Source organism: Haemorhous mexicanus, chromosome 19 (assembly GCF_027477595.1).
Source record: "Haemorhous mexicanus isolate bHaeMex1 chromosome 19, bHaeMex1.pri, whole genome shotgun sequence".
NCBI classification, from domain to species: Eukaryota; Metazoa; Chordata; class Aves; order Passeriformes; family Fringillidae; genus Haemorhous; species Haemorhous mexicanus.
In genome coordinates this window covers 10,947,524-10,972,893 of record NC_082359.1, presented here as the reverse complement: position 1 = coordinate 10,972,893, position 25,370 = coordinate 10,947,524, and the positions used below count along the sequence as shown (strand labels likewise).

Here is a 25,370-nt window from a genome sequence, read left to right as displayed (position 1 = left end):
CAACCACTAAACTCAGGGTAAGCTGTCTGTCCCTCCTGACAGCTGAGATCAGGCTGGAGCATCGTGCACCTGCCAAGCAGCTCTACCAACAGGTCCCAGAACAAGAGCCAAGGTTTCCTTTAGGATTTGTACCTGTCATAGTTATTTATCTCCTCTTCGTTGCCATTGAGGGCTGCTTCACACATTCTTTGTATCTTCAAGTTCAATTCTTCGTTTCTCCTTTGCAGATCCACTATCACTGAATTCAGGAAGTCGATCTAGGAGAGCCAAGGACAAGGACAGTCAGAGGGGCAGGGGGATGGCACCTCCCCCAGAGTAACCAAGGAACACTTGGAAATTTAACAGGGGAGGGAAGAAGTGGGACCAACCTCGCCCTGGGGGAAGGAAGGGTTGCCATCAGCAGGTGAATCCAGGGAAACAGAAAACGAGAAAAAGATTGTTGGTTAGTGTATATTTATGATACTTCTGGTGGCTGCACAACTGGGAAGGACATTTTTTAATCACTGTGCCTGACATTTGTGATCTAACAAAGGCTTTATCATGAGCAGGTGATTCTATTCCAACCATATTTTCTAGGCATTTCTTGGCACAGGTCCCCGGGGTCACTGTGACTGTCCTACTCTGAATCACATCTTCCAGTGCCAGCTGAGCACCTTCCTTCTCCATTGCTGCCAACCCTTGCTCTGAGTCCAGTTCTGCAGCTAGGAAGAACTGCAGAGCTTAGAGGTACCCAGGAGCTCAGGGAGCCCATTTCTCCAAGATGGCAAGCACCAGCCCCAGGTGGGCCCCAGCTTTTCCTCAGGCACATCCAAGAAACCTCTGGGAATGCCAAGGAGCAGTGAGTGCTCTGCTGGGCTGTACCTCTGACAGGCTGCAGGGCACAACTTGCCACCCTCATTTCCTGCTTGTTTCCTCACATCCCCTTGTTTCTCCAGTATCACTCATCACTTGATTTAGTACTAACTGTCACTGACATTTCCCTTCCGAAGCTGAGGGGCCACAAGATAAATCTGCCCATTAAAATCCTGACTGACAAAACCCAGTAAGAACTGTCTTTGGAATATTCCCCTCTCCTACAGCCCCACTGCTGGTTCAGGATGCTCATGTGCACATCCAATACCTGCTTCTCTCTTGCAATTTCCTCCTGAAGCAGAGTAGCAGCATCACCTTTAAAGGAAAAAAACAAACAAGGTACAATGTCACCTGAGCCATGGCTCAGTCAGAAATAATGTCGCAGGCTCTGAGGGCACAGACACTGGAGTGGCTCTTGCTTTACCTGAGGGGCTCATTACACTCAAAGGCTGCTCGTTGTTTTCCTTGAGTTTCTGCTCCAAGTTCTTCACCTTTTCCTCAAGTTTCAGTTTGTCAGACTCCAGTGACTTCACCACTGACTGCAGGGTTTTTGCAGAAGCGTTTTCTCCGCGGAGCACCGTGATCTGGAAGAGTTGTTTGGCAACACTTGGACCTTCCAGCACCAAGCCAGAGCACCAAGGCCAGGGCCCTTGAAGCAAGGGCTGAACAGACACAAAACCACGTGCCAGGAGTCACCTGGCTCAGCATAGGCAGCTGAAGATGCTATGGTTTAACTATGCCACATGAAAGAAAAATGATCAGCCAGCTCTTCAGGAGCCAGCACACAAAGCCTCTGGCTGCAACTTAGCTGAAATTAGGAATCACCCATTCCTCATTTACCTCATGCCTGAGTTTTTCCAGTTCCTCATCTTTTTGTGTGATCAAGGCACTAGTAACATTGATGGATTTCTGTAAAGATGCTCTTTCTTCATCAATTTCTTTTTTTAAAGTTGATTCTCTAAAAGAAAACGAAGTAAAACCAGAAGTCATCTAATGAATGGGTAACTGTAGTGGCTTATAGTAGTTTCATTTAACTTCAAGTAATAAACTACTGCAAGAAGTGGTTCTTAAAAAACAAATTACAATTTAGTACTTGACTAAGGTTTTATATATGTACAAGCATTTCAGGTGTTACAACTGTGGAAACAAAGCAAAAACTTTACCTAGGTAGTACATGCCAGAATCTGCATAGCACCGTATCCATTTGAATTTAAAGGAGTAAGTTAACAGACTGGGGAGATACAGGATAAACAAACATGTTGCACAATGTTCCACAAAACCTAACTTGAGAGTTTTGTTACTTCTTGAAAATTACTAACAAGCAACAAAACAGGCATGCAAAGCTCATTGTACAAGTTGTCATGCAAAGCATGGATGAGGCTGGAAATATCAGCTGGTCCTCACTAATTTCAGTGACATCATCAACTCCTGGACATGGACAAACCACATGGGATTTCTTTTACTTCATGGGAGAAGGGTTAAAAAGAAATCCTCCAAAGCAGGCACCACTGTCTCCTGTGTACATATAGCCAGTTTTCCCAATATTTTCTGTGGATCTAACAGAGATACAACTTCTGCCTACAGCTCCTGCCTTGAGGCACTACTGCTGTGACACCCTCGTACTGTTGATCTTCCTGACAGGTCACAGAACACACAGTGAGTAACTGTCCTCTGATGAGAGGAGCATTGCTATGAATTTCCTTACAAGCTGAAAGATTTTGGTTAAAAAAGGAAACAAAAAAGTGACTTCAAACTGTTAACTTTTCTCCAAGAGGAACTGGCTCTTCAGTGCAGGCAGCAGTGCTGCCATCAGCTCTGAGCTCCTGCAGGGATGCTGAACTGCTCTACACTCCCCAGCACTGCTGAGGGATCAGGAGCAGAGCCCACCCACGTGGGAGGATGCTCAGGGGACAGCTATCAAGCTCAAATGGCAAAGTTTCCATCTCTGTGCTATGTACAGTTAGTGAGAGCCACGATACCCAGACCATGAAACACAGGAAATCTCACCCACTCGAGATAAACTCAACAATGAGAGCACAATCAATGCAATTCTTTCATTGTTCAGATTGTACTCAGGAATGGAAGCAGCAAGTGGAGAATCTGGGGTTTAGAAAAGCTGAGGCAGCTACCAAACAAGAACCCAAATTTGATTTGGTTTTGGTACATTTTTACAATGAGAGAATCAACAGAAGTGGAAACACAACAACTTGCAGACTGTGTGATCTTGCCTTCAAAGTTATAGTATTCATGAAACCCCAAAGGGCACTGGCATGGAAAGGTTCCCTGGCCAACCCCGAGCCAGCAAAGCACTCAGAGCCCCAGAGCCACCTCCGTGTCCTCCCGCAGGGCTCCCCAGGCTCTGCCTCTCCCGTGGTGCTCAGTGCTTTGTCCCATGGATCAAAGGCACGTGGTGGTGTGGGAAAGGATGTGCCACCAGTGCATGGGGTGCTGCTGACAGAGCAGAGCTGCAAATCCAGGATCTGCTGGGAAGAAAACCCTGAGGACATCTGGGAATCACATCTGGAAGTTGCTGCTCACGAGCTCTGCTGCACCCGAGAGTTCTCCCGAGCATTCCTGTGCTGTGCACGCAGCTGGGGAAGGGCAGATGGAACCCCAGTGACTCAGCCCATGCTCAAGAGCTTGTGATTCAGCCAATGTTTCCACTTGGTCAGATCTTCATGGAGAGATCAGGACCAAACAGATGCTTTGGCACAAATGTGGTGAATTTGCCATTTGTCGGGCTTGGCTTCAACCAGCACAATGCTGAGGTGGTTGAAAAAGGCAAACAGGGTGTAAGGATAGAAATAAAATATTTACAGACTCAATACAGGAGCCTCGAATGCTAAAACACAAGGGGAGAGAAAGGAGAGAAGAAAAGAGGAGAGAAAACAAGGGGGGAAGAAGGTCCCTGTGCTGGAGCTTTGGGTTTTCTTCCCCTGGACAGCCTCTCCAGGAGCTGCTCCAGTGGGGGACCCAAAAAGGCTGGACCTGGAGGAGCTACAGCCAAAGGAAGGTGCTGATCCCTAAGTGTGGGTCACAGGTCACTTCCAGGCAGAGGCTTGGCTGCTGCTGGAGTGGATGATGCTGGGAGCATCGTGTGCAGTGGAGTCACACACAGGGAATGGGAAATAACTGCACTGGGAGAGGCTTGCAAGGAAAATCTTGTGGAAACTTTTTATTTTATTGAAAAAAAAATTGATTTAGTGAACTGAAACTCTTCCTGCCAATTCAAGTTCAAAACATCTGCTTACCAGCAGGGGGGAAATCAAAACAACAAAAATGACTTTTTCATTTAAATGCCATTTTAAAACTTCACTTTCTTGAGAAGCTTAAACCATGTTCTGAGCAGTGTGTGGAAGCTGTGGGAGAAAGGGGCTTGTTTTGGTTTAGCATTAGAAAAAAAAAATCACCCAGATTCTTCCCTTACTACAAAAATAAGAAATTCTAAGAATGAAGCAAATACCTTAAAGTGCTACTGGGTAAGCTTTAAAAATGCAAGATAACAAGAACCACATGTTAGAAACATGGAGTACAAATGCAAAATACTTTAAGGAAGAACAATATTTGCACCAAGGGCCTTTTCTGTTTTGGTAAAAAATATATAGACTTTTTTATTATTTTTTATATATATATATAGAGAGAGAGCTGAGTGTTTTACAAAACAAAAGCAAGACACCAAGGGACAAAGGCAGCCAAAATATGTACAACAACTTTACTAAAAAAAAAATAATTATTTATTGTAACGTGGATAGACTTTCTTGAGTCTTACCATTAAAGACACACAGATATAGCAAGGGAAGCAAGGGCAGGAAAGGGAAGAGAGAGGAATGAGATGAGTATCCATAAACAGTGAAGCTCAAAGACAGTCAGACAGCAACCCACACTGAACCCCAGAGCTGAGCCACACAGAACCCCCAGGATCCATCCACACCAAACTCCTGGCACTCCCAGCTGGAGCATTGCATACAAGGGGATGCCAAAACAGAGGGAGAGAATTCCTGGGGGTGGAAGGAAGGTGAGAAAACCACCCCTAGAGATTTGACCTAATTGAAACACAAAGATGGCTCCTGTTCAGCAGCTCGAATTCTTAAGGCAAAAGGAGGGAATTATCATCTTCCCATCACCAAATTCTGTGGAATCTGGGAATTCAGAGACTTTTCTCATTATTTTTACTTAATTAGCTATTTATTCAGCCAAACCTTTTTCATTAGGACTGATGCCACATGTTGACATGTTCTGAGCCCCAGTGCCTGCAGTTTGCCTCAGCCAGGCTGTTCCTGTTGCTCATTTTCTCTTCTGTTGCAGTTTATTCAACACTGCTGAGCAGTGTCATTAAGCCAGTCACAAACTGGGGCACCTCAGTGTAACCAACTGAAGGTAAAGTCATGGTAAAATTCACTTCAGTGATTTAATTACTGTCTGAATTATTTCAGGCAGCTCACCCAGAGTCAAACAGGAGAAGGAAGATCAGAGCCACACCTTCCTCTGTAGAACTTACAAAGAGTTTGTCTTTGAAACTGTTCTCTGTGAAACAGAACTGCTCAAAGTATTGAATGACTTGGTGCCCACTCCCTCCTTTCTCTCCTCAAGTGACTTCCAGGAGTTGCACTACTGAAAACACATTTTCAAACACGTTCAGTAACGGGTGGTGATGCAGCTCGTGAGGCTGCTTAGGGCTGGAGGTTCAGCTGATCCAACTCTGACATTCCCTGGGGAAGCACTGAACACCCCATGTGCCTGCTGGCCTTTGGAACAGCAGGAGATACAACAACCCCCTCCCAAGAGAGTGTCAGGGAATGAGGAGGGGAACAGTGATAATACTGAGTGGCCAAGGATGTGCATAAACACCCAAAAGCCACTCACTGTTCTTTGTTGTGGCCATTATAAATCCAGGAAACTTAGCAGGGTTGGTTTGTTTTTCCTGGAACAGCTGAGGTGTCGTGGGGAGCTGTGTTGTTCTCTAAGGATTTATGTAACTGCTTTTGGAAAGCCCCCATTGCCCTCCAGGCACAGGGGCCAATCAGCTTCCCAAGCACACACTGCAGACACTCACTTTTGTGACTTGGGACCTTTCCCTGAGCAGCAGTTTACAAAGGGATGCCCCAGACACCCAGGACAAATCTCCTGGCATTTAAAAGCAGTGCTGAATGAACTGCAATAACCCACAAGGAACACAACAGCCTGAAACCATGAGAGCAGCAAGTGCTCAGTAACTTTTCTTCCCCTTTTCCCTCTTCCTCTGATAACCCTCCTCAGCATCACTGTATTTATTGTCCATTATTTTTCAGGAGCTCACTGGGTCAGATCTGTGCACACACATTTTATCAGACTGAGGGACAATCCAACATTCCAGAGCAGACTAAAACCAAACATTCAACTGGCCACTGCAAATAAGAATTACCACAATGTGGGGGGTGTGGAACTAAAGCAAACGTGGATGCTTCCATCTCTAATCCAAAGAGTGCAACAACTCAGCACTTTTAACCATGACACAACAGAAAAGAACAGCTCTTGGCAGTGTTTTTGTGTTCCATTTCTGTAGGACTGAGGGGTTAAACACACATCAGCAGGAACAACTTACCTCTTTTTCATCTCTAATAACTGGTTATTGAGTACTGATCTCTCCTCTTCCAGCTAAAACACAAGTACAGAGAGACTGCAGTTAATACACCACAGACTGTTTCCTTAGTGTGGTATCTCAGAGGATCATTACCATAAAATAAACGTGGGAGAGGCTGCAGAGCCCCCAGATCCTCAAAGCAGCAGATTTGCATGGCACAGCACCTGCACCCAAACACAAACTGTTCAGTGCCCAAAACATCAGCCAGTGAGGGCCTGGAGGTGCTTTATGAGCGTTTCCATGTCCTGTGCACACAGCAGAGGTGAGACCAGCATTAAAGGAGATTTCCAGACCCCCCACACCCCCCAAGAACCCCCTGAGTGCCTGGCCATTGCTTCCAGCCCAGCACTGGGGAGTTGCTGGGTTTGCTGTGCTGGATCACTGCACCACTGACCCGGAGCTGCTACTGCCCCGTTACTCAGAGATGAATTATTGATCCCAAAGCTGTTGGTCTGGTGTTTGTTACCACATCCTGAACCTGTAACTCGGTGAGGCCACTCTTAAGCCCTTAAAACCTGCAAAGCCTTCAGCTGAAATTATTGTTGTTGGTTCTTGGGTCTAAACTGGGCTAGGAAATGCAAAGCAACAAAACTGCAAAGGCCCAACACAGAAACACTGGGGCAAATGATCTTCTGGAATAGTTAAGAAAACAAGTATTTTTCAGGCAAATTAATTATTTTTCACCATCTCCTCCTTCCTTTTTATTCAAAGGCCAAAGCCAGTAATTACTGCTCTGAGAACTGTCTGTACCAGAACTCCCTGAGCACAGGCTCCAGTGGGATTTCACAAGCTTCCAGGGTTCATCCTCAAGGTCAGGAACACATACATTTATAATGGCAACCTCAGAGCCCTGACAACAGCTCCTGCCCCTGACACAGGGGATTCTTTCAGCACTTTGCAGATCCTGAGGTTCAGCACAGAAGGTGTTAAACAAGTTTCCTTCAGCAGGCAGGGTGTCTGCCAGCCCCCCCAGCTCTCAGCTAAATGCAGCTCACTGAGAGCAGCCATCTCCTCCACATTTCCTGACAAGTTCCCTTCTCCTTCCCTGTGCTGCAGTGCTGCTAAACCCTCCAGGTCTGGGATTAACCAGGATTGTTTCACTGGGCTCAATCAGAAAACTTTATTGATACAATGAATAGATACTAGAAGAGTGTAGAGAGTTTTCTAAAAATAATTCTTAAAGCAAATCAAGATGTGTCTCTCGAGGCAAGTGACCAGTGTGGGAGAACAGAGCATCAAGGCACTATGGGGGTATGGCCAAGTTTTTCCTGCAGGTCAAACCCAGTCAAAAGCCAGTTCCACCAGCAGCACCAGAGCAGCCCCTGGTTCCCAGTTTCTGTCTTGTTCCCTGCCCAGAGGCAGCCTGTGTGAACTCCTGACATCTGTACAGACTGCTGACAGAAAGGGACAAATATGACAAGTCTGAGAAATGGGACTCCCAGGGAGCTGCAGCTTCTCCAGACCCTCCTTCTGACACCTGGGGTTCCAAGCCCCTCTCCTCCTGCACATCTCCAGAGTGAGGGGACTCATCTCCTGCCCATCACACTTCCCAGCTGGTTTTTTGGATTCCTTGTCCTCTGCCAGCACTGGCATTTCTCTACAGTCACACTCAGCACCCTCGGAGCAGACCTTGCACACTGTTAATAAAAGATGGGCCAGGTGAGCTGCTGGGTATTTCTACACCTTCTCCAATGAACTTCAAATGCCTGAGCAGGTCTGAGGCTCCCAAAATGCCACAACAAATAATCTGAGGCTAGGAAAGCTCCCTGAGCTCAGTATCTATCTGAATGTGACTCTTTAATTAATTACAATCAGCTAATTATTAATGGATCAATACAGAAAAGCTCCATCAGCATCTTTGGCATGAGACACTTTAACCTTTAGATGTCCAGATAAATCATTCATGACACAGGATTCATTAAATTTGCAAAGTGTGTCACAAGCAGCCCCAGATTGTCTAACCCAGTTGACAACACACTTGTTAGAATTTATGTGGTTACCACAGCAACAGCTCAAAATTCCCAAGGCTGTGTTTGCCCCTTCCTGATGCATTGCACAGGTACCTGCACAGACCCTCTGCAGCCTGAGCTCGGCTGTGCTCTGCTTCCTCCCCACTGGCCAGAGTTTTGGGAGCTCCTGGGCAAACCCTTCACTGCCACCATGGACATTCCAAATTCTACTGAAGGATCTTCATGGTGACATTTTTCCTGAACCCAGGGAGCCCAAGGCCTGTGGCCACTGGTGCCTGAGCATGGTGAGACAGGAGAGGGGAGGTGCTGGGATACCAAAGGCCTCTCCCAGGCTTTTGGGAGGCCGAGCTGTTCACCAGATCTCAGAGCCCAAATACCACACAGGCTTGCATTCCCACACTCCCCAGACTCAGATCCCGTGTTCCAGAAGGGGACACAGAGCAAGACAAAGGGCTGAAGAAGGCAAACAGGCTGTGCAGCCAAGCTCCAACAGATCCTCCAGATCCTTGCCCTTGGAGCCATCTCCTCACGGGCAGGACAGGCTGAGCTGACACAATTCCAGTCTCTGAGGTGCTGGATTCATCCCTGTGCTTCCCACACTACAGCTGTCTGTCCTGGCAGTGAGAGGGATCCCTGCTGACAGATCCACAGCCAGCAGGATGCACACAGCAGGAATCCTCCCCGAGGGCAGCTGCAAACAAGGGAGGCCACAGAGCGACTGCAGGGACACAGCCAGCCCATGGCTCAGGGTCCCCTCCCCGGGGCCACTCTGGGTGACAAAATGCAGGAAGATTTGACCCATGCTGCCCAATCCTTCTGAAGTTACAACTCTCCCTGAAAATAACAGGTTGCCTCGAGGACTCTGAAATAATTTAGGAAACCCTGTGGGAGTGGGGAGCAGCTCCCACTGGCTGTTTGGGATGTGCCCTCCCCACTCTGCTCCTCAGATGGGGAATGAGTCAGTGCTGAGCCCACACGTCTGGGACTCTGCTCCTCACCTCCAAAGGCTCTTGAGGACCAAGGAGCCCGAGCATTACTCCTGCCAGCAGCTAAAGGGATTTACAAACTAGCCAGGGCTGTGGTCACCCATCCTCAGGACTTCCAAACAGGACCCTTGGGGAAAAATCAGCCTCTTGGCTTTAAAAATATTGAGCCTGTTGCAGGGTGGGAGAGTCTGTGCCCTGTGACAGAGAACAGGATCCCCTCCCTGCACAGGAGCTCTCTCAGAAAGTCAGGACACAAACCTCAGTCTCCCACATTCCTGCTTTTGGATCTTTTGGATACAATCTTCCAAAGATTCCTTCACAGCGTGCCTGTCACTGGAACTGCTCCACAAGAACTAAACCCTCCATCAGGGGCTGAAAATCTGTTTTGTCTTTTGGCAAGTACTGGTGACACAAGCTGAGTAACTTGCCCATATTTTAGGATTCCAGCAACATGTTCAGATATAATAGTAAAAAGTAAAAAAAATTAAGCACCACCAGCAAAACACCTGGCAGGGGTTCTGTTCCCTGGACCCACTGCCTGGCTGCAGCACAGTGTGAAGTTTGAGCAGACACAAGTCCAACCAAATAGTTTTACACACTATGCTGAAATGCATCCTAAATCCTCTTTGTTTTCAATGAGGAGAGCAGGAATAAGAATTAAAAAGCTACATTTCCTTAGTGGTGGATGGACATTTCCACAGTTGTGTAACAAAATCACTCCCGACAGAAATAGCAACTCTCTGTTAATACACTCGGCTAAAGCACGTTTCATTTCTGCTCATTCCCAAGCCTTCCCAAGTCTCCTTCCCGGGTTATGTAACCTTCTGTCAGCCTGCACTTCCAACCTCCCCGTGCAGGTGGCTTCCAAATTTATTTCTGAACATTCCCAGCACCTCTCCTCCTTTCCAGCAGGGCTCCCCGGGGCTCCCGGGGGCTCCCCCCGCCCGCGGCGGCCGCTCTACCTTGTGGTGGTGGCTCGAGACCTCGTCCCTGCTCCTGCCCAGCTCCTCGGCCAGTTTCACGTTCTCCTCCTGCAGAGCCTCGAGCTGCTGGGACTTGTGAGCCGCTGCCAGCTTGAGCGCTTCGCTGCGAGCACACAGAGAGCATCGTTACCATAGGAACGGGAGAGGCGAGGGAAAACCGGGGGAGAGAGGCGGCTTCACAGCTTGGAAAAATACATCAGGGTCACGTGGCTGGGGGATCGGGAACAGCGGTGACAATCCCGGGGACACGGGGACGGGATGAACCCTGAGCTGCACGAAGCCTTGCCCTGCCGGTGCTGCAGGTACTCGGGAATTCCCACGGGCAGCGAGGCTGGGATTTGGGCAGGGCAGCAGGGCTGGCGGTGTCTGCAGCCTGGGCTGCTCACAGAGGGGAACTCTGCAGCCAGAGGTAAAACAGAATTGCTTAAAAGCATAAAAAAAGAAAGAAAACTTGGAAAAAAAGGCAACTGAAAAAACCAGCTTTGAGCTCCACTTATTTGACTACTCCCTATCAGGTCTGACATCCAATATTGCAGGATCACAGGAAGCAAAACCTCATCTATTCCATTACTTCAATAGACACAAAACTGCAAATGGGACAAAACCAAAGCTGAAGGAAAAAAGGCTTTGCAGCTTTCATCAGCCTGTGTTGCTACTAATGAGTACAATTTCCTTAAAATACGTTTATTTGCAAGAAATTTTTAAAAACATTTAGCATGCTGGCTGAAACATGAGTGACTAACAGAAAATCTTTAAGACTTGACATCTTTCAAAAAGCACAGAAGATACCCTTAATTTCACTGAATAGTAATTTTTATTACTCTTTTGTTTTTTAAAAAAGGAGATGCAGTACTCCTGTGTGCCAATACTACAGACCTAAACCCTGACTGGAATATTAAAAATACTTTTATAACTGTGGGAAGTAGAAGAACCCTTACGTCACAAACTTATTCAAGCACTTCAAAATACAAGGATCTGTTGTCTCTTACTGGGCACATTTAAACAAAAGTCTGATTTCAGTTCAGCATCTCATGGGACTCTGATTTTTCAACCATTCCTTCTACCTGGTCTCACCCTGGCAAACTCCAGATCCTCCTGGACTGGAGCAAACTGCTCCCACCTCTCACAGTGACTCCTGCTGAGCAGGAACACACCTATTTCCATCCCTGTTTCCTTGCTGAGGTGCAGCACTATCTCCTCCTCCTCTTTCTTCTGGCATTAAGGCACAGATTATTTAGGGTGTTAAAAAAACCCACACCCAGTACTGGGGTCACTGAAATGCTCCTGTGCTCCTGGCAAGGAATTCCCAAGGGATGGCCCTGGGAGCAGCCACAGGCACTGCAGCTTTCCCTCAGCCCAGCCTTCTCCAGAGGACACTTGTCCCTGTCCTTGCTCCAAAGGCACCACATTCCCTCTGCCCTCCTCACCTCACCCAGCTCCCCCTGAGCTGTGCCCACACCCTGCTGCTCAGGAATCCCTGTCACCAAGCTAATTCTTACTGTAATTAAAACAGGGCAACACACAAAACAACTAGCAAAGATCAATTAAAAACTAGACAAGCTTCCCTTTCTCCCCATGGTCTCAGCTCTGATGATCAGAGGCCACATTCAATCTAAGAAATAACAGAATTCACCCCCTCAGAGTGATCAGGGTCCTGAGAACACCTGGTGGTGCTGGAGATTTTCAAGGCAGCATCTCCTATAAATAATTCCTGCCTGGCAAATCACAGCCAGTATCTGCTGCCTTTCCACACTCTCAGAGTCTCCCTTGCTGTTCCAGCATCAGAGCCACCAGCACACATTCACTGTGTCATTTCCCACTCAGGCAGGAATTGCTCCTGGAAAGAAATCCTGCTTTTCTCAAAGGGGTCTGTGCAAGGCCCCAGGTTTTCCAAAGCCACAGCCAGACACTGAATTCTGTGATCTGGTGGCCCCTGTGCCCTGGTGTCACCACAGAGCTGTCACAAAATGACAAATGGAACTACAATAATAATTAGTCAGAGCTGCTCTTTAGCTGTCAGCAAGATTCCAGCTCACTCCCTGAACCAAGAAATTCCTCTGGGAGCACAGGTGGAAAGTGATTTGTGATTTAATGCCAACACCTCTGAGAGCTGGGGATGTGCAGCCCCTGCAGGGCAGCAAGACTTGGGATCTTTATTCCCTGTGGCACAGCAGCAGCTTTGCTACAATGAGATTGCACATGGCAAATTTCATGATTTGAAAGGCTTTCAGTTCATTTGTTTGGGGCCAGTGTTACACACTGTGGGCCTGTAGCATGTCAAATGTTGGTTTTCAATGAAGCAGTTCATATAAAGAACAATTAACTCAAGTTTTATATCCCTTATGTAGGATTTGGTTTACACCATTTAAGAAATAAATACACAATGGGGCCACAGAAACAAACTTCACAAAGCCATCAATGAAAAATAAAAGCAGAGTCAAGTTTCTATGAGCAAAACCACCTAAAACTCCAAGGGTTCTTTAATTAAATCAGAATTCTCTTCTAATAAAGATTTTAATGTTATCTCATGCCCTTGGGTGGCAGAACCCTCCAACAAACACATTGTTTCAAACTATTCTCCAAGGATTTGCTTTCATTCCCTTCAGCAATTTAGTAGCAACATTCTCATGGCAAGTTCTGCACATGCCAAACATTTGGCAAACAATTTTGACCTAATATCTGCTTTATAAGTCAGGATATCAGAAAGTTGCTGAAAGACAATTAAAAAAAAAAAAAGGTAAATATACCCACAAAAATGAACAGATTTAACAGTGAAATACTTACAATTCCTTTTTAAGTTCTTCCACTTTCTTGTTCTCCAGATTTAGAAGCTCTTTTGACTTATTAAGTTCCTCTTCATTTTTCAGGTTGTTTTGTTTAAGCATGTCCAACTTAAAGAGGAAAAAAACCCTCATTACACCAATGAAACCACACAGTTCTCAGGAAACAGCCCTCAGCCAAACGGAGGCTTGAGCTCTTCCATTTTCTATCGATAGATAGACAGACAGACAGATCTTTAGCCCCAAAATTAACCCAGCCTGTCTGGACTGATGTGTTTGTCCAACAACAGATGTTACAAGACCTCTGCATTCAAACAGAGCAGCACAAAGAATCCCAAGCCCACTGGAGAGCAGTTCCCAGGAATGTGGGGCCAACACCCCAAGGTAAAGCCCAAAGCACCTCCATTAACTGCTGCAGCACTCTGAGCATTATTTGGTTTTTAAATGCAGAGCTTGTTGCTAAAACCAGCTGTGCCCTTGATCTTTATTCCTCTAAGATAACTCATGAATTCTGCTTTTCCATACCTTATTTTCTGAGAGTCAGGAGGGCTGGATGCTGTGCCTGCACCCCCAGGAAGTGAATTCCTTGCAGAGATCTTGCTGCATGGGACAAAGTGCTGGGCATGGATTTCCTGAGCTCGTGTCCCCCACAGAAACAGCAGCAGCTGATGGAGCTGATTTGTTTTCATGCACCACAGAGTGTATTTATTACATAACAGATAATCTGCAGCCATTCTCATGGCATTGCAGGACCCTGTGGATTTTTTTAATCCAGGAAGGGAACCCCTCCCACACGAACGTCACCAATTCTAATTCCACACTGGCAGATCCCACTGGAATCTCCCCCGTTCCAGCAGTGGGGGCAGCCCAGCTGCTCACCCCCAGTGCTCTGGCAGTGCAGAACAGCAAAGGCTGAGGGCATCCTCCCCTTCCTCAGGCCCTGGAGCAGCACTGAGTGCTGGGAAGACATGGACAGGACACAGATCCCAAGGGGAACTGCTGCACCTTGGACTGACACCACGTGCCAAATACAAAATGACCATGACCAGAAAACCATGTGCATTTTCCATCACTCTGTGCTCATCCAGTAATTTTTCAGTGGGAAAATGACAGAATCCTCTCCTGCCTATTTCAATTCTCTATGTTTCAACAGTTGCTATCACAAAGCAGGCAAAACTTTTCACAGAAGAGCATTTAATGTGATTACTTCATTCTGCAGCTTCTGGTTTGTCTGTCTCGAGTTCTCCAAAGAGGCCAAAGTTTCAATCTTCTCTTTGTGAATGGCATCCTTCTCCTTGGTCACCTGCTCCACTGCCTGGAAAACATCTTCTGCCAGTTTGGCCACCTGGATATAAAGGGAGGTAGGGAAAAAAACAGTTATTCCCAACAGGAACTCTGACAGCAAAAGACCAATACTTTATGCACAGCTCCGTGGTTTGTCAGCTGCTTCCCAGGTAAGTAAGGACTTACAGCAGGAATTGATTTGCATTTTGGAGCTGCATAAAGTATAAAATGAACTGAAGATTCAATTCTATGCAGAAACAGATTATAACCCCATGCTCATGTCACATCTGAGGAATTTTAATTCCTGGATTTCTCATGACCACCACTGTGATTGCTCTCAGATCTCTCACCTCTTTAGGCAGTGGTAACTCAACATATATTCACTTCCAACAGCCTGGTGTATTTTCAGAAATATGGCATTACAAAACCTCAAATATTTGGAAAATAATGGAATTAGAGATAAAGCCAATTATTGCATTATTTCAGTGTTGTTCATTATGGCCTCATAAAGGAAATACTTCACAATGATATTAAAATACTTAGGCAGGTGTAATCTATAGGATCTCCTGATTCCAATTTGCATTCAATGTGGTTTTCTGGGCTTCAAGCCACACAAACCGGAAATCAAAGTATTTTATAAAGGATTTGTTGGTGGTGAATACAAAACACTTCTGTGAATAAAAAGAACACCAGAATTTTTAACATCTTTCCCTTTCTCTCACACTGCTTTTATCCAATTACATTTACAGAAGCAGAACATTCTTTCATAACTTTGGAGTAACTCAGATTGGTGTAACTGCACATAAAAACTCAGTTTGCTGTAATTGCACATAAAATTACACAAAGATCCAATTTAAAACCTTATCTATCACTGCTTTAAATTTTATGTTGCAGAGTCCTTCATCAGAAGGAGCTGCTCAACATCTCCTCCCAGATTAAGGGAACACAACTTCATTTTATTCACAGTTTATGTTGTTTTCTTGCAACATTCAGCAACAATAGAGGCTTTTGTAGTTAAAAATATTAAAAAAAAAAAAAGTGTCTTTTAGACTCACAGTTGCAACTTGCAACAACCCCCAAGTACCATCTGAGAGAGCCCACAACTGCAGTGTGTTATGAAGTGCTGAGTGTGCAGTGAGGTGCAGACAGGACACCAGGGTTAGTGCTCAGGATTAGTAGAACCAGCCCCAGACTTGACTTTTAACTTTTATGAATTTCAATACCTCTGGTTTCTGTACTACTGCTTGGGCCTGGAGAGTCTCAATTTCTTTTACTTTCAAAATCAGATTGTTCATTTGCTCCTGCAGCATCTGATTTTGGCCCTGAGACTCCAACAATTTGCCTGAGAGGTCACTGTTAGTTTGTTCTAAAAGTTTAACCTCCTTATACAGTCTGTAATAATCCCGGAAGATTATCCCCTTCTCCTTCACTAGTCCCTCCTGACTGAGGAGCAGATTTTTCTGCTCATTCCTCAGGATCTCCAGGTCCTGGAGGTACTCAGCTCCCTCCTTCTCCATCAGCTCCATCTCGTGCTCCAGCACATCCATCTTCCTGGCGATGCCGCTGTGCACGCCCCGGAACTCTGCCGCTGTTTTGGACACGGAAGCAAAGTTACTCTTCAGTCGCTTCATGTTGGCAGTGACATGCTCTTTCTCTGCACAGATGACTTGTTCCTCTCTCATTATTTCCACCAGTTTCATTTCACATTTTTCTTTCTCCTCAATGAAAAGTGTTTTCTCAGCCAGAACTTTGTTTTTCTCTCTCAGCTTTTCTAGCTCCTTCTCCAAGCAGCAGATATTCCTTTGAAGTTCTGTTCGCCCCAACAGAAATGATTTCTCGTCCAGTTTTCGAGCTTCCTTTTCCAAGGTTAAGGATTCCTTTACAAGAGCAACCTCTCTGTTTAATTTCTGACACTCCTCCTGCAGCTCATCCCTCTCCCTGGTCAGCATTTCCCTGGCAAAGGAGCAGGTGTCCAAGGAAGACGACAGGACCTGCTTGGTGTGTGATGCAGCTGCCAGCTCACCTTCTAATGCTCTTTTGGCATCCTGGGCCTTCTTCAGAAGATTGGAAAGGTCACATTTACAGGCTGTTAACTCTTGATTTTCCACAGTCTTCTTACTGAGTTCCCCCTTCAGGGCTTCAATGGAATCTCGGAGGGTGGCACTCTCTTCAGCAAGAGCATTCCTGGACAAGAGGTCCAGCTCACGTTCCCTCTTCAGATCAGACACTGCCTTTGCACAAGACTTGTTTTCATCAAGAAGCTCCAAGTATTTTGTCTCCAGTTCCTTCCTCTCTTGGAGAAGAGCCTCATTGTGCTCTTCAAACTGCAACAACTTCTGAAGGACAGATTCCTTCTCCAAGGTCAGCTCGTTCATTTTCTCAGTGCAGATTCTCTCACAAAGCTCAGCATATGCTGAGGCCTTCACAAGCTTCTCAGCAGTTGCCTTATTTTCATTGAGAAGTTGCTCCCTTTCAGCCAAAAGCCTTTGTTCTGATGAGGAAAGAGCCTCTTTCTCTTGATGTAAGTGATTACATTCCAAACTGAGTGTGTCTCTTGAGGCTTTCATTTCCTCAAGGAGATAAGTGAGGCTCTCGAGGGAATTCTGCAGCTCTGCTGTGTCTTTCATTGCTCTGGTGAGCTGGCCTTGCATCTCCTCTTCTCTCACTTTTAACACTTGGTTTTCACTGACTGCCTTGTCTAAACTCACTTGCAACTTTTCTGTGCCTTCGAGGAGCATCTCCTTCTCCTCCTGCAGGCCTGTCAAGACCCTGCCCAGCTCCTCTTCCAGGGCTTTGTGTCTGTCTTGAAGAGCCAAGAGCTCCCCTAGGGCTGACACTCTCTCTGCAGCCAGAGCTGACACTTGTTGCTGGAGCTCCCTTTGGTCTCTGGCCAGGGCCTCACAAGAACCTCCCAGCTTCTGGATAACATCATCTTTGTCTTTTAGAACTGCATCTTTCTCCTCCAAAAGTCTCTTCTGATAACTCTCCAGCTCTTCCCATTCTTTGACATGTTTCTGACATGCCACATCCATGGCATCTTTGCTGGCCTGAAGTTCCTCCAGCTTTTGGAACAAGGTTAACTCCAAGAACTGGAGAGCCTCATTTTCCTGAGCTGCCTTCAGCAGCTTTGCCTGCACTGCCTCGAGTTCAGAGAGTAATTTGCTTTTCTCAGAAGCCAGTGCTCCCTTTTCTGTGCTCTCCTGCTGGCTTTTGGCCTCAGCTTCTTCCTTCTGCTTTAGGATTCTTTTATTTTCTGCCTTCAGTTCTTCTTGGTCTTGTTGCATTAACGAAATCTTTGATTCCAATTCTTTAAGTTTTGATAACAAGGGACCTCTCTCTAATTTTAAAGTATTCCCCTCCTGTGCCAAAGTCTCTTTTTCTGATATCAAAGCCCTCATCTTGTCTGACATTTGTTGGATTTCTTTTCTGGATGAGGCTAACACAGAGCTTAAGGACTAAAGAAATAAAGTCGGGGAGAAGGGAAAACAAAAATCAAGTCAAGCAGACAAATGAGAAATGTGCTTTAAGGGCAAATAGAGCAACTTAATTTAAGTTTTAAAAGTGTATACACTGACACACAGAGCCTGCTTGAACTCAGCTGCTGACAGACACCCCTGTTACATTGCAGAACACGCATCATCCACAAGAAGCTTTTAGTGGCTAAATAATATTAAAACTATCATGGTTTAAAGGTTCCTCCATCCAAAATTTCGTATCATTTATAAAAGTACTCTCAATAAATTGACTGACTGTAAATTGTTCAAAAGAAGAGCCACAAAATGATTTCACAAGACTCCAAGTGAATTAAAATGCAAGGAGTTCTATTAGAAACTGACTTCCAATTCTCAGTTTCAACTCCACATGATTTTCTAAAAAATATGGTGTCATGATCCCTTTAATGCAAAACACCACATCAGTGCTGTCAATATTGTGTGTCAATTTATACACGGAATAATTTGCTAAATCATACAGCAAAGATTATAGCAAATAATTGCTGAGGCATGAAAGCAAGCAGTAAAGTCAAAAAACAGGAGGAAAAATTAAAATTGCTAATGCAAGCTACACACTGAATAGCTGCAGAACATACTACAAATAAAAGGTGTGCAGCACTTCTAAATGAAGTAGTTCACAATGCTCCTTAAAATCCAAGCATATAAAAAACCAGGGAATGACATCTGGCTCCAACTGGCTGTGCTGAGCCAGATCTATGAACATAAAATGTTAACTGATATTAAAGAACTGTATCTCATCAACTCTTGTGTAACAGAGAAGAACTAACAACCACTTTGTCCTGTGGGCTTCTCCTCCCTAACCCATATCCACATACCCTGGGAAAGTTCAAAACAGAAAAACTACAAAAATCTGGCTATGAAAGGTTGAAGCAGAGAGAAAATGAGTCGCTGAGACAGAAAATTTAAACTTTAAGTCACTTGCAGAGTGACAAAAGCCACTTACTCTGGCCTGCTCTGCTTGTTTCTGCAGCTCCTCAGCCTGTGCCTCCAGCTCGCTGTTTTTCTTCTGGGCACTTTTCAGTGCCTCTTCTGCATCCAGCAGGTTCTGCTTAAACCCTTGGATATCTGCATCATGTTTAGCCACCAGCTCAGAAATTTCTTTTTCATGCTTTGCCTGAAGATCTTTGTACTGATGTTGGCTGCTCTCAATCTGCTTTTTCTGGTGGAAGGCAAGACAGTAAAACACAGTTCAAGCAGCAGTGGGACCATTTTTCTGCACAGTTTTAGTGCTTTAAAAATTGTTCTTACCATGTCTGTTAAATGATCCTGTAGAGTTTTCAGTTCTGCTTGATGGATCTTGAGAGTTTCCTGCTGACTCTGCTCAGCTTTCTGTGTTGTCTGCTCCACGTTTTCCTCAAGCTGAGCAGCCTTTTCATTTGCTTTTGTGAGCTCGAGCTGTATTTGCTCCAACTGCCTGGAAAGACCAAATGAAAGGACATCACTTTTTGCTGACAGCACCACAAGCACAGAGATGAAAGAGCCAAGATTGTGCTGAAGTTCTATATTCTGACCAAGTATTTAGAAAGAGATTTCATTGTTTAACAGATCGAGTTCTGCTGAACAGGGAAGTCCAAGTTATATTCCCCCCAGTATTGTGCATACAATTTTTATTTGGGAAAAACTCCTCACATTTTCTCTCACAAAAATGTGACCCAAGTCTTTTATATAGCTAAATAAACTGATTTTATCAGTTAATCAAATAATCATGAAGCACGATCACAAAACAGTCTGGATTATTCAAGAGGTCATTTACTGTGGGCAATAAGAAGCACGTTATATAAGAATTTTGGAATTATCAGTGTTGGATGCTCTTCAAATCACTCCCAGGAGATTGTGTTGATTGATTTAGTTTGCTAGAATAAGCTCCCTTGTCATATCAATATGACACTCAGGAGCATCTTGTTCAGATATTTACAGAAAAATAAAATGAGAAGCTGGGAGTGTGGGAGTGGAGATGTGATGTGACAATGCTCTGGCAGTGATGAAATACCTTTCTTTTAACCTCAGCTCATCGTTCATTCTTGTGAGCTGGGCAGAGCTGTCTCCTGATGACTTCATGATCTCTGCAATGTCATTTTCAAGTTTGGCTTTTGCTTCCATCAGCTGCTGCTCCCTCTCTTCTCGCTCCCTCAGCTTCCTCTCCATCTCTGAGCAAAACAAAGGTGGTTAATCTGTAAATTCTAGAGGAAGGGTATGGTATGCAAAGAACAGCTGGAGAAGTGTAAAGAACTAAAACCAGCAATACTGATGCTCCAGACCTCACAGATCACCCCTTTCAAAGGAAAAATGATGATTGATTGAACTGGTAACTGCAGCAGAGGATTAAGGGCTCTTCAGCAAAGAGCAGCTGCTCATGAGTCCTTTGTTTCAGAAGTGATTCACTCCAGGCCATGAGATGTTGGTACAAGTTCTGCTGTCTCAGAGGGGAAGGAGGCAATGGAGGGAGAGACCTGCAGGTCTTGCAGGTGAAAGCACTCATCAGCTGTTCAGCACAGCAGCAGAAAATGAACAAGGAAGGGAACACAGAGCTCCAGTGAAAAAATGCCTCAGGGCAGGGCAGGCCCTGCCAGGGGCAAGGGCAGCCTTGGGATCGCTTCTGTGGCACCACCACCAGGCAAGGTTTGCTTCAGGGCACAAATCCCCCTGCACTGGTTTTACAAAGATGTGAAGAGATGAAAGGAACAGCAAAGCCTCCTAGAGGCTACAGAGCACAAAGCTGATGCATTTCCAGAACATTCCATTTCACCCCTTCCTTACCAGTCAAACTAGACTTGAGCTGCTCCAGCTCTGAGGACATGAGTGCAAACTGCTCTTCTTTTTGGTTCAGCTTCTTCACCGTTTCTAGGCAAGTAAAATTTGGAGAACAAAGTTAGTAACTACTTAAATGCAGACAATTCTACCTACTTGCAAGGTATGTTACCCTTCAGAGAGGCTACAAATAATCCTGTCCTTTCCTCAGCCCCTGAAACTGCTGTGACATCAGCTATGAGCTTGAAAGTGTTTTAAAAAGCCATTTTGTTGGCATTTAATTTCCGTAGCTTTTTGGTTCTCTGTTTATTTTAGCAGCACATACCTTGCATAGCTTGTTGAACATTCTCTGCTTCATCAGCTGCACTAGTAAATTTTTCTTTCTGAAAAATTGATAAAAACTTAAGGTAAGGCTTGGTATAACAGTACAATTCAACTACTGAATTTGTACTTGGTATTTTCATGTACAAATAGAACAATCTTTGCTCCTATCATAAAGAGATCTCAAGTTTTTGGCTTACAGCTTAGCACAGATCTTCCCTTGCCTTGGCTGCAACTCCCTCAGCATTTAAAGCAACTCCTCCATCAGCTGCCACAGATTCTAGGGTGGGAAACAAGAATTTGGGGTTTCTACCCCTGCTGCTCCCAGGCTGCCCAGGGGACACTGCAGTCCTGTGAGCCATCTCCTACCAGTGTTCTCCAGCTTTACCAGCAGGAATTGAGGCCAGACAATGAAGACAAGGGAGGATTTTCAGGAAGGCAAGTGAGGCTCTTCCACCAAGTTTGAATATTTACTATTGGCCATGGAAAGACCAAAAATCCCATTGTTTTGTTACTAACGCCAGTGTAGTTCCTCAGGGAAACCCCACCCAACAAGACAGTATTTGGAAATTTATTTAAATGAGAAATGTCTTTTAAAACCATTTATAAGAAGTGTGTAGCAAGCATTAATTGGCACAACAGCTACAATAAAGGGCCATTAAGTGTTCCTTAATGAGCAGTCTAAATTTAAACTGCTGCTGCTTTATATTTGGTTTAATTTTATCTGCAACCCATAAATAGATGAGTTCTATTTAGACAAAACACCTGATAACCCAGGACTGAGGTGAAATGCTCTTTTTATTCTGTGACAGATGCCATTAAACATGAACCCTTCCCATTTTTTCCATGAGTAAAACACCTTTGGAAGGCTTTGCTCACAGCTGATCCACAGACTGCCATTACACTCTCACCATCAAACCCAAAATCCAAAGAGTAAAGTCAAAATTTTGGGGTATTACTCACCAAAACTTGAAGTTCCTTTTCCAAAGAATCTTTAACTTGATTTACTGCACTCAAGTTTTTCTCAAAGTCAAGAAGCTTTTGCTCTTTGCCCTGCAGTTCTTTGGCCAGATTATTGGCCTAACAAAGGTGATGAAATGGAGTAAAATAAAATGAGAAACATGAATGAAAAATTAGGAAAATTAAAAGATGAATCTGAAAGAAACAAGTGCAATATTAAATCACTCTAAGATGAAAAAAAAAAAAAAATTAAGAAAAAACCATGATGGGTTAACTGAGTGAAGTTGATTTCCACTGATGACTACATACATCACAGCACTGATTGCATCTTGGAATAGATTTGAAATCATTAGAATTTAGTTCTTTTGGCATTAATGGTGAACACATTATTTAATGGCAGACTTTTTTGAATACACTCACAATTTCAAAAGTTTCAGCATTGGTTCAATCAGTACTTTTAGCTCTTTATTGTTCTCAATATTTGAACTGATTGATTTGTGCTTCAATTGGCTGATCAGATCAATACACACACACAGGGAGGGAATCTCTGTACCACACCCAGTGCAGAAATCCAGTATGGCCTCAAAAAAGAGTCAAAGGTAAAAACTGGCTATCTTGGAACCACCTGTGAAGAGTTCAGGAAAGCTTTTTCCAGTTATTTCCCCACTAGTCTTCACTGCCATCAGCTTTACAGAGGTTTCATCCAAACCCAAGGAAAATCCTGCACCAAGCTGAAGTCTGTGGCTCCAAAGTGCTGTCAAACAGTGCCAAAAACATCCCTGCAGAGCCTTGGCCCAAAGAGAAGTTCCACCAGGATTTTCTGTGCTTTCTTTTGTTTTAAAAGCCTCTCCCATCACCTTGTCAGAGAAGGGGAAAGGTAATGAAGGAAAGATTTCCCCACTGAGTCCCATGTCCCTACGTCTATCCCCAAAGGTTAAAGCCTCAGGGTGTGTGGACCTTTCTCCCAAACAAGCCAACAACTTTTCCATAACAGGAAGATTTCAGCACAGACATGCCCAAATCTGCAGCAAGGAAGTGCAGAAAGAATTTTTTCCTTTTGCTGATTGGTGCAGGTGGAGCAGCAAAACCTGTTGAGACACGACCCAGTTACTGCTCCTCTAAACCTCCTCAGATGGTCCCAAGATACACATTCAGTAAAACTCCTTTTTTCTGTGATGTATTTCCTGTAGCAGATTAAAAGGGTACAAATGTAAAATAAAAGCAAAAGAAAATGAAAAGGATGGATGTTGATACAAACCTGGCTAATTCCATCACCCTTTTCAGTCTCTAAAGTCTGAATTTGTTTCTCAGCTGCCTCAAGCTGCTTGCTAAGTTTCTCGATTTCCAATTTACCTTCAGAATTGGCTTTCTCAAGTGCAGCAAGGTCCAAAAGCTTTTCTTCAGCAGCTTTGATCTGTGGTGTAAGACTATCAATAACTTTGGTTTGTTCATTGCACTTGGCTTGCAGTACCTCTAGCTCCTTTACCTTTATCTCAGCTTCCTGCAATTTGTTTAAAGTGTCTTCCATTTCTACTAGATGCTGATCTTCCACACTTTCCAGTTTGGTCTTCAGGCTTTCCAGGTTTTGCTCTTTCTCCTCCGTGACTGCCAGCAGTTTTGCTTTCAGCGACTCGATCTCTTTCAAGTGCTGAGATCTCTCATTTTCCTGCTTCAGTTTTAGGTTTGCCACTTCATTCTCATAGTCTAATTTCATCTTCTCAATCTGAGTCTTTAACTCAGCGAATTCTGCTGTCTGAGCCCCAACACCTTTGCTGAAAGAAACTTTCAGCTCTTCCATTGCTTGCTGATGGGAGGCAATTGCAGATTCCAGCTTGGACTTCCACAGCTCAATCACGTCGGAATTCTCTTTGTTGGCGTGGTCAAGCTTGGTTTTCAAGGATTCATTTTCCTTTGCCATTCTCTCATTTGAAGCTGAAAGGGACTTGATCTCTTTCTGCAAGGCTTCCTCACTAAGGCCAAACTTCTCTTTCAGCGAGTTCATCTCGTTCTGATGTTCTTTGCCAGCTGCTGCCATTTTTTCTTGCAAAGAACTGATTTCTTGTAGCAAGGAGAGAGAAGTGTCCACGTCGTCGATGTGTTTGCTGGAATCCAGCCTCCCTCGGAGCTCAGCCACTTCCTTCACCCTCAGTGCCAGGTCCCTCTCCAGCTCCATGATCCGGGACTTTTCTGACACTGTGGCCACCTATGATCAACAGCATTTTAAGAAAAGAAGAATTATAAAAGACACATTTCATACAAAGACACTCAGGCCTTGCTGAAAGCTTCCACCGAGCGTTGCAAATCTCTTCCAAAAGGGAAAAATGTCCACAGTTCATATGACAAAAATCTTATAATGTCTATAAAGATAGAATTTACTAAAATTTGTTCTTCTGGTAGTATCTAGAAATAACTTACTGAAAAATTTACAAACCACCCTGATGGGTATTATCAAAGATTAACAAAATGTTCCTCAGAACCATTTTAAGGCAGACTGGAAAAGAATGGAGAACCTTGAGGTCTTTGTTGAAATAATTCCTTCCAAATTCATCTCACACCAGCTATGAGACTGTCAGAAAATGACAAACATATTTTGAACTGATAAATCCTCTGAAATCCCTTCTATATCTGCCTCTTTCTGAAAATGTGTCCTGGCACTATCTGAGCTTTTCACTGACTGTTGGAGCAGTTCTTGCTACAGCAAAGCTCCCAAAATTAATTCTAATTAGGAAGTTACTGCTTTGACCTCCTGGAAAAGATATTACTTATCCACAGTTGCTCTTTAAAAGTACTTATTTCACATCAAATTGTTGGGTTTATATTCATCCTGGGTTTTTTAATTCATCCTACCTGACCTTCAAGAAAATCCCCATGTGTGAGCATGAATATTTGTGTGTGAGTGTGTAAATATCTATTTCTCCTTAAGAATTGACATCTGCTGAACTTCTGACTCAGTACCAAGTATGTCAGTAATAGTCTGACAGGCAGCAGAATTACTAATTACTGGGAAATCCATTAAAAGATTTTATCATTGGTGGGAAAAAAGAGCTAAAAAGCCACTGCAAACTATGATTTAGCTAAGCAAATAGTGCAGCAGCTACTGAAGAGCTCAGAAATCAAGCCCCAAATACTCAGTTTGTGTTAAAAGGACTGGCACGTTCAATCTTAGGTTTTTTGGGTTTAGTGAACTCTGCTAATTTTTAAAATGAGACACTGAATGTTCCCTTCTGTAAACTCCTGATCCCATCTTGCTACTTTTGGATCCAAGGATTACTTTTTCAGTGTGAAGACATCTTACCTGAGTTCTTCAACGAGTCACATGTCCAGGTACACACACACACCCCATGGAAGCTCAAA

General features: G+C 44.4%; 1 protein-coding gene across 5 annotated transcripts in view; it reads right to left on the bottom strand.

Moving 5' to 3' along the window:
- CLIP1 (CAP-Gly domain containing linker protein 1) overlaps positions 1 to 25,370 on the bottom strand; it is a 62,241-nt gene that overhangs the window by 1,431 nt on the left and 35,440 nt on the right. For 4 of the 5 annotated variants that reach the window (XR_009488809.1, XR_009488810.1, XR_009488811.1 and 1 more), the window contains 15 exons: positions 23,275 to 24,219; positions 22,020 to 22,136; positions 21,061 to 21,118; positions 20,745 to 20,828; positions 19,978 to 20,134; positions 19,236 to 19,401; positions 18,931 to 19,146; positions 14,399 to 14,536; positions 13,196 to 13,302; positions 10,391 to 10,514; positions 6,434 to 6,486; positions 1,693 to 1,810; positions 1,277 to 1,436; positions 369 to 1,167; positions 185 to 257 (listed from right to left, as the gene is read on the bottom strand). Coding sequence is in view for 1 of the 5 variants with exons in the window: in XM_059863388.1 (XP_059719371.1) it covers positions 133 to 257; positions 1,112 to 1,167; positions 1,277 to 1,436; positions 1,693 to 1,810; positions 6,434 to 6,486; positions 10,391 to 10,514; positions 13,196 to 13,302; positions 14,399 to 14,536; positions 15,699 to 17,930; positions 18,931 to 19,146; positions 19,236 to 19,401; positions 19,978 to 20,134; positions 20,745 to 20,828; positions 21,061 to 21,118; positions 22,020 to 22,136; positions 23,275 to 24,219 (4,856 nt within the window). In the remaining 4 variants the exon portion in view is untranslated. Of the gene's footprint in view, positions 1 to 132; positions 258 to 368; positions 1,168 to 1,276; positions 1,437 to 1,692; positions 1,811 to 6,433; positions 6,487 to 10,390; positions 10,515 to 13,195; positions 13,303 to 14,398; positions 14,537 to 15,698; positions 17,931 to 18,930; positions 19,147 to 19,235; positions 19,402 to 19,977; positions 20,135 to 20,744; positions 20,829 to 21,060; positions 21,119 to 22,019; positions 22,137 to 23,274; positions 24,220 to 25,370 lie in introns of those variants that run through there. The other variant, XM_059863388.1, reaches the window with a different exon arrangement.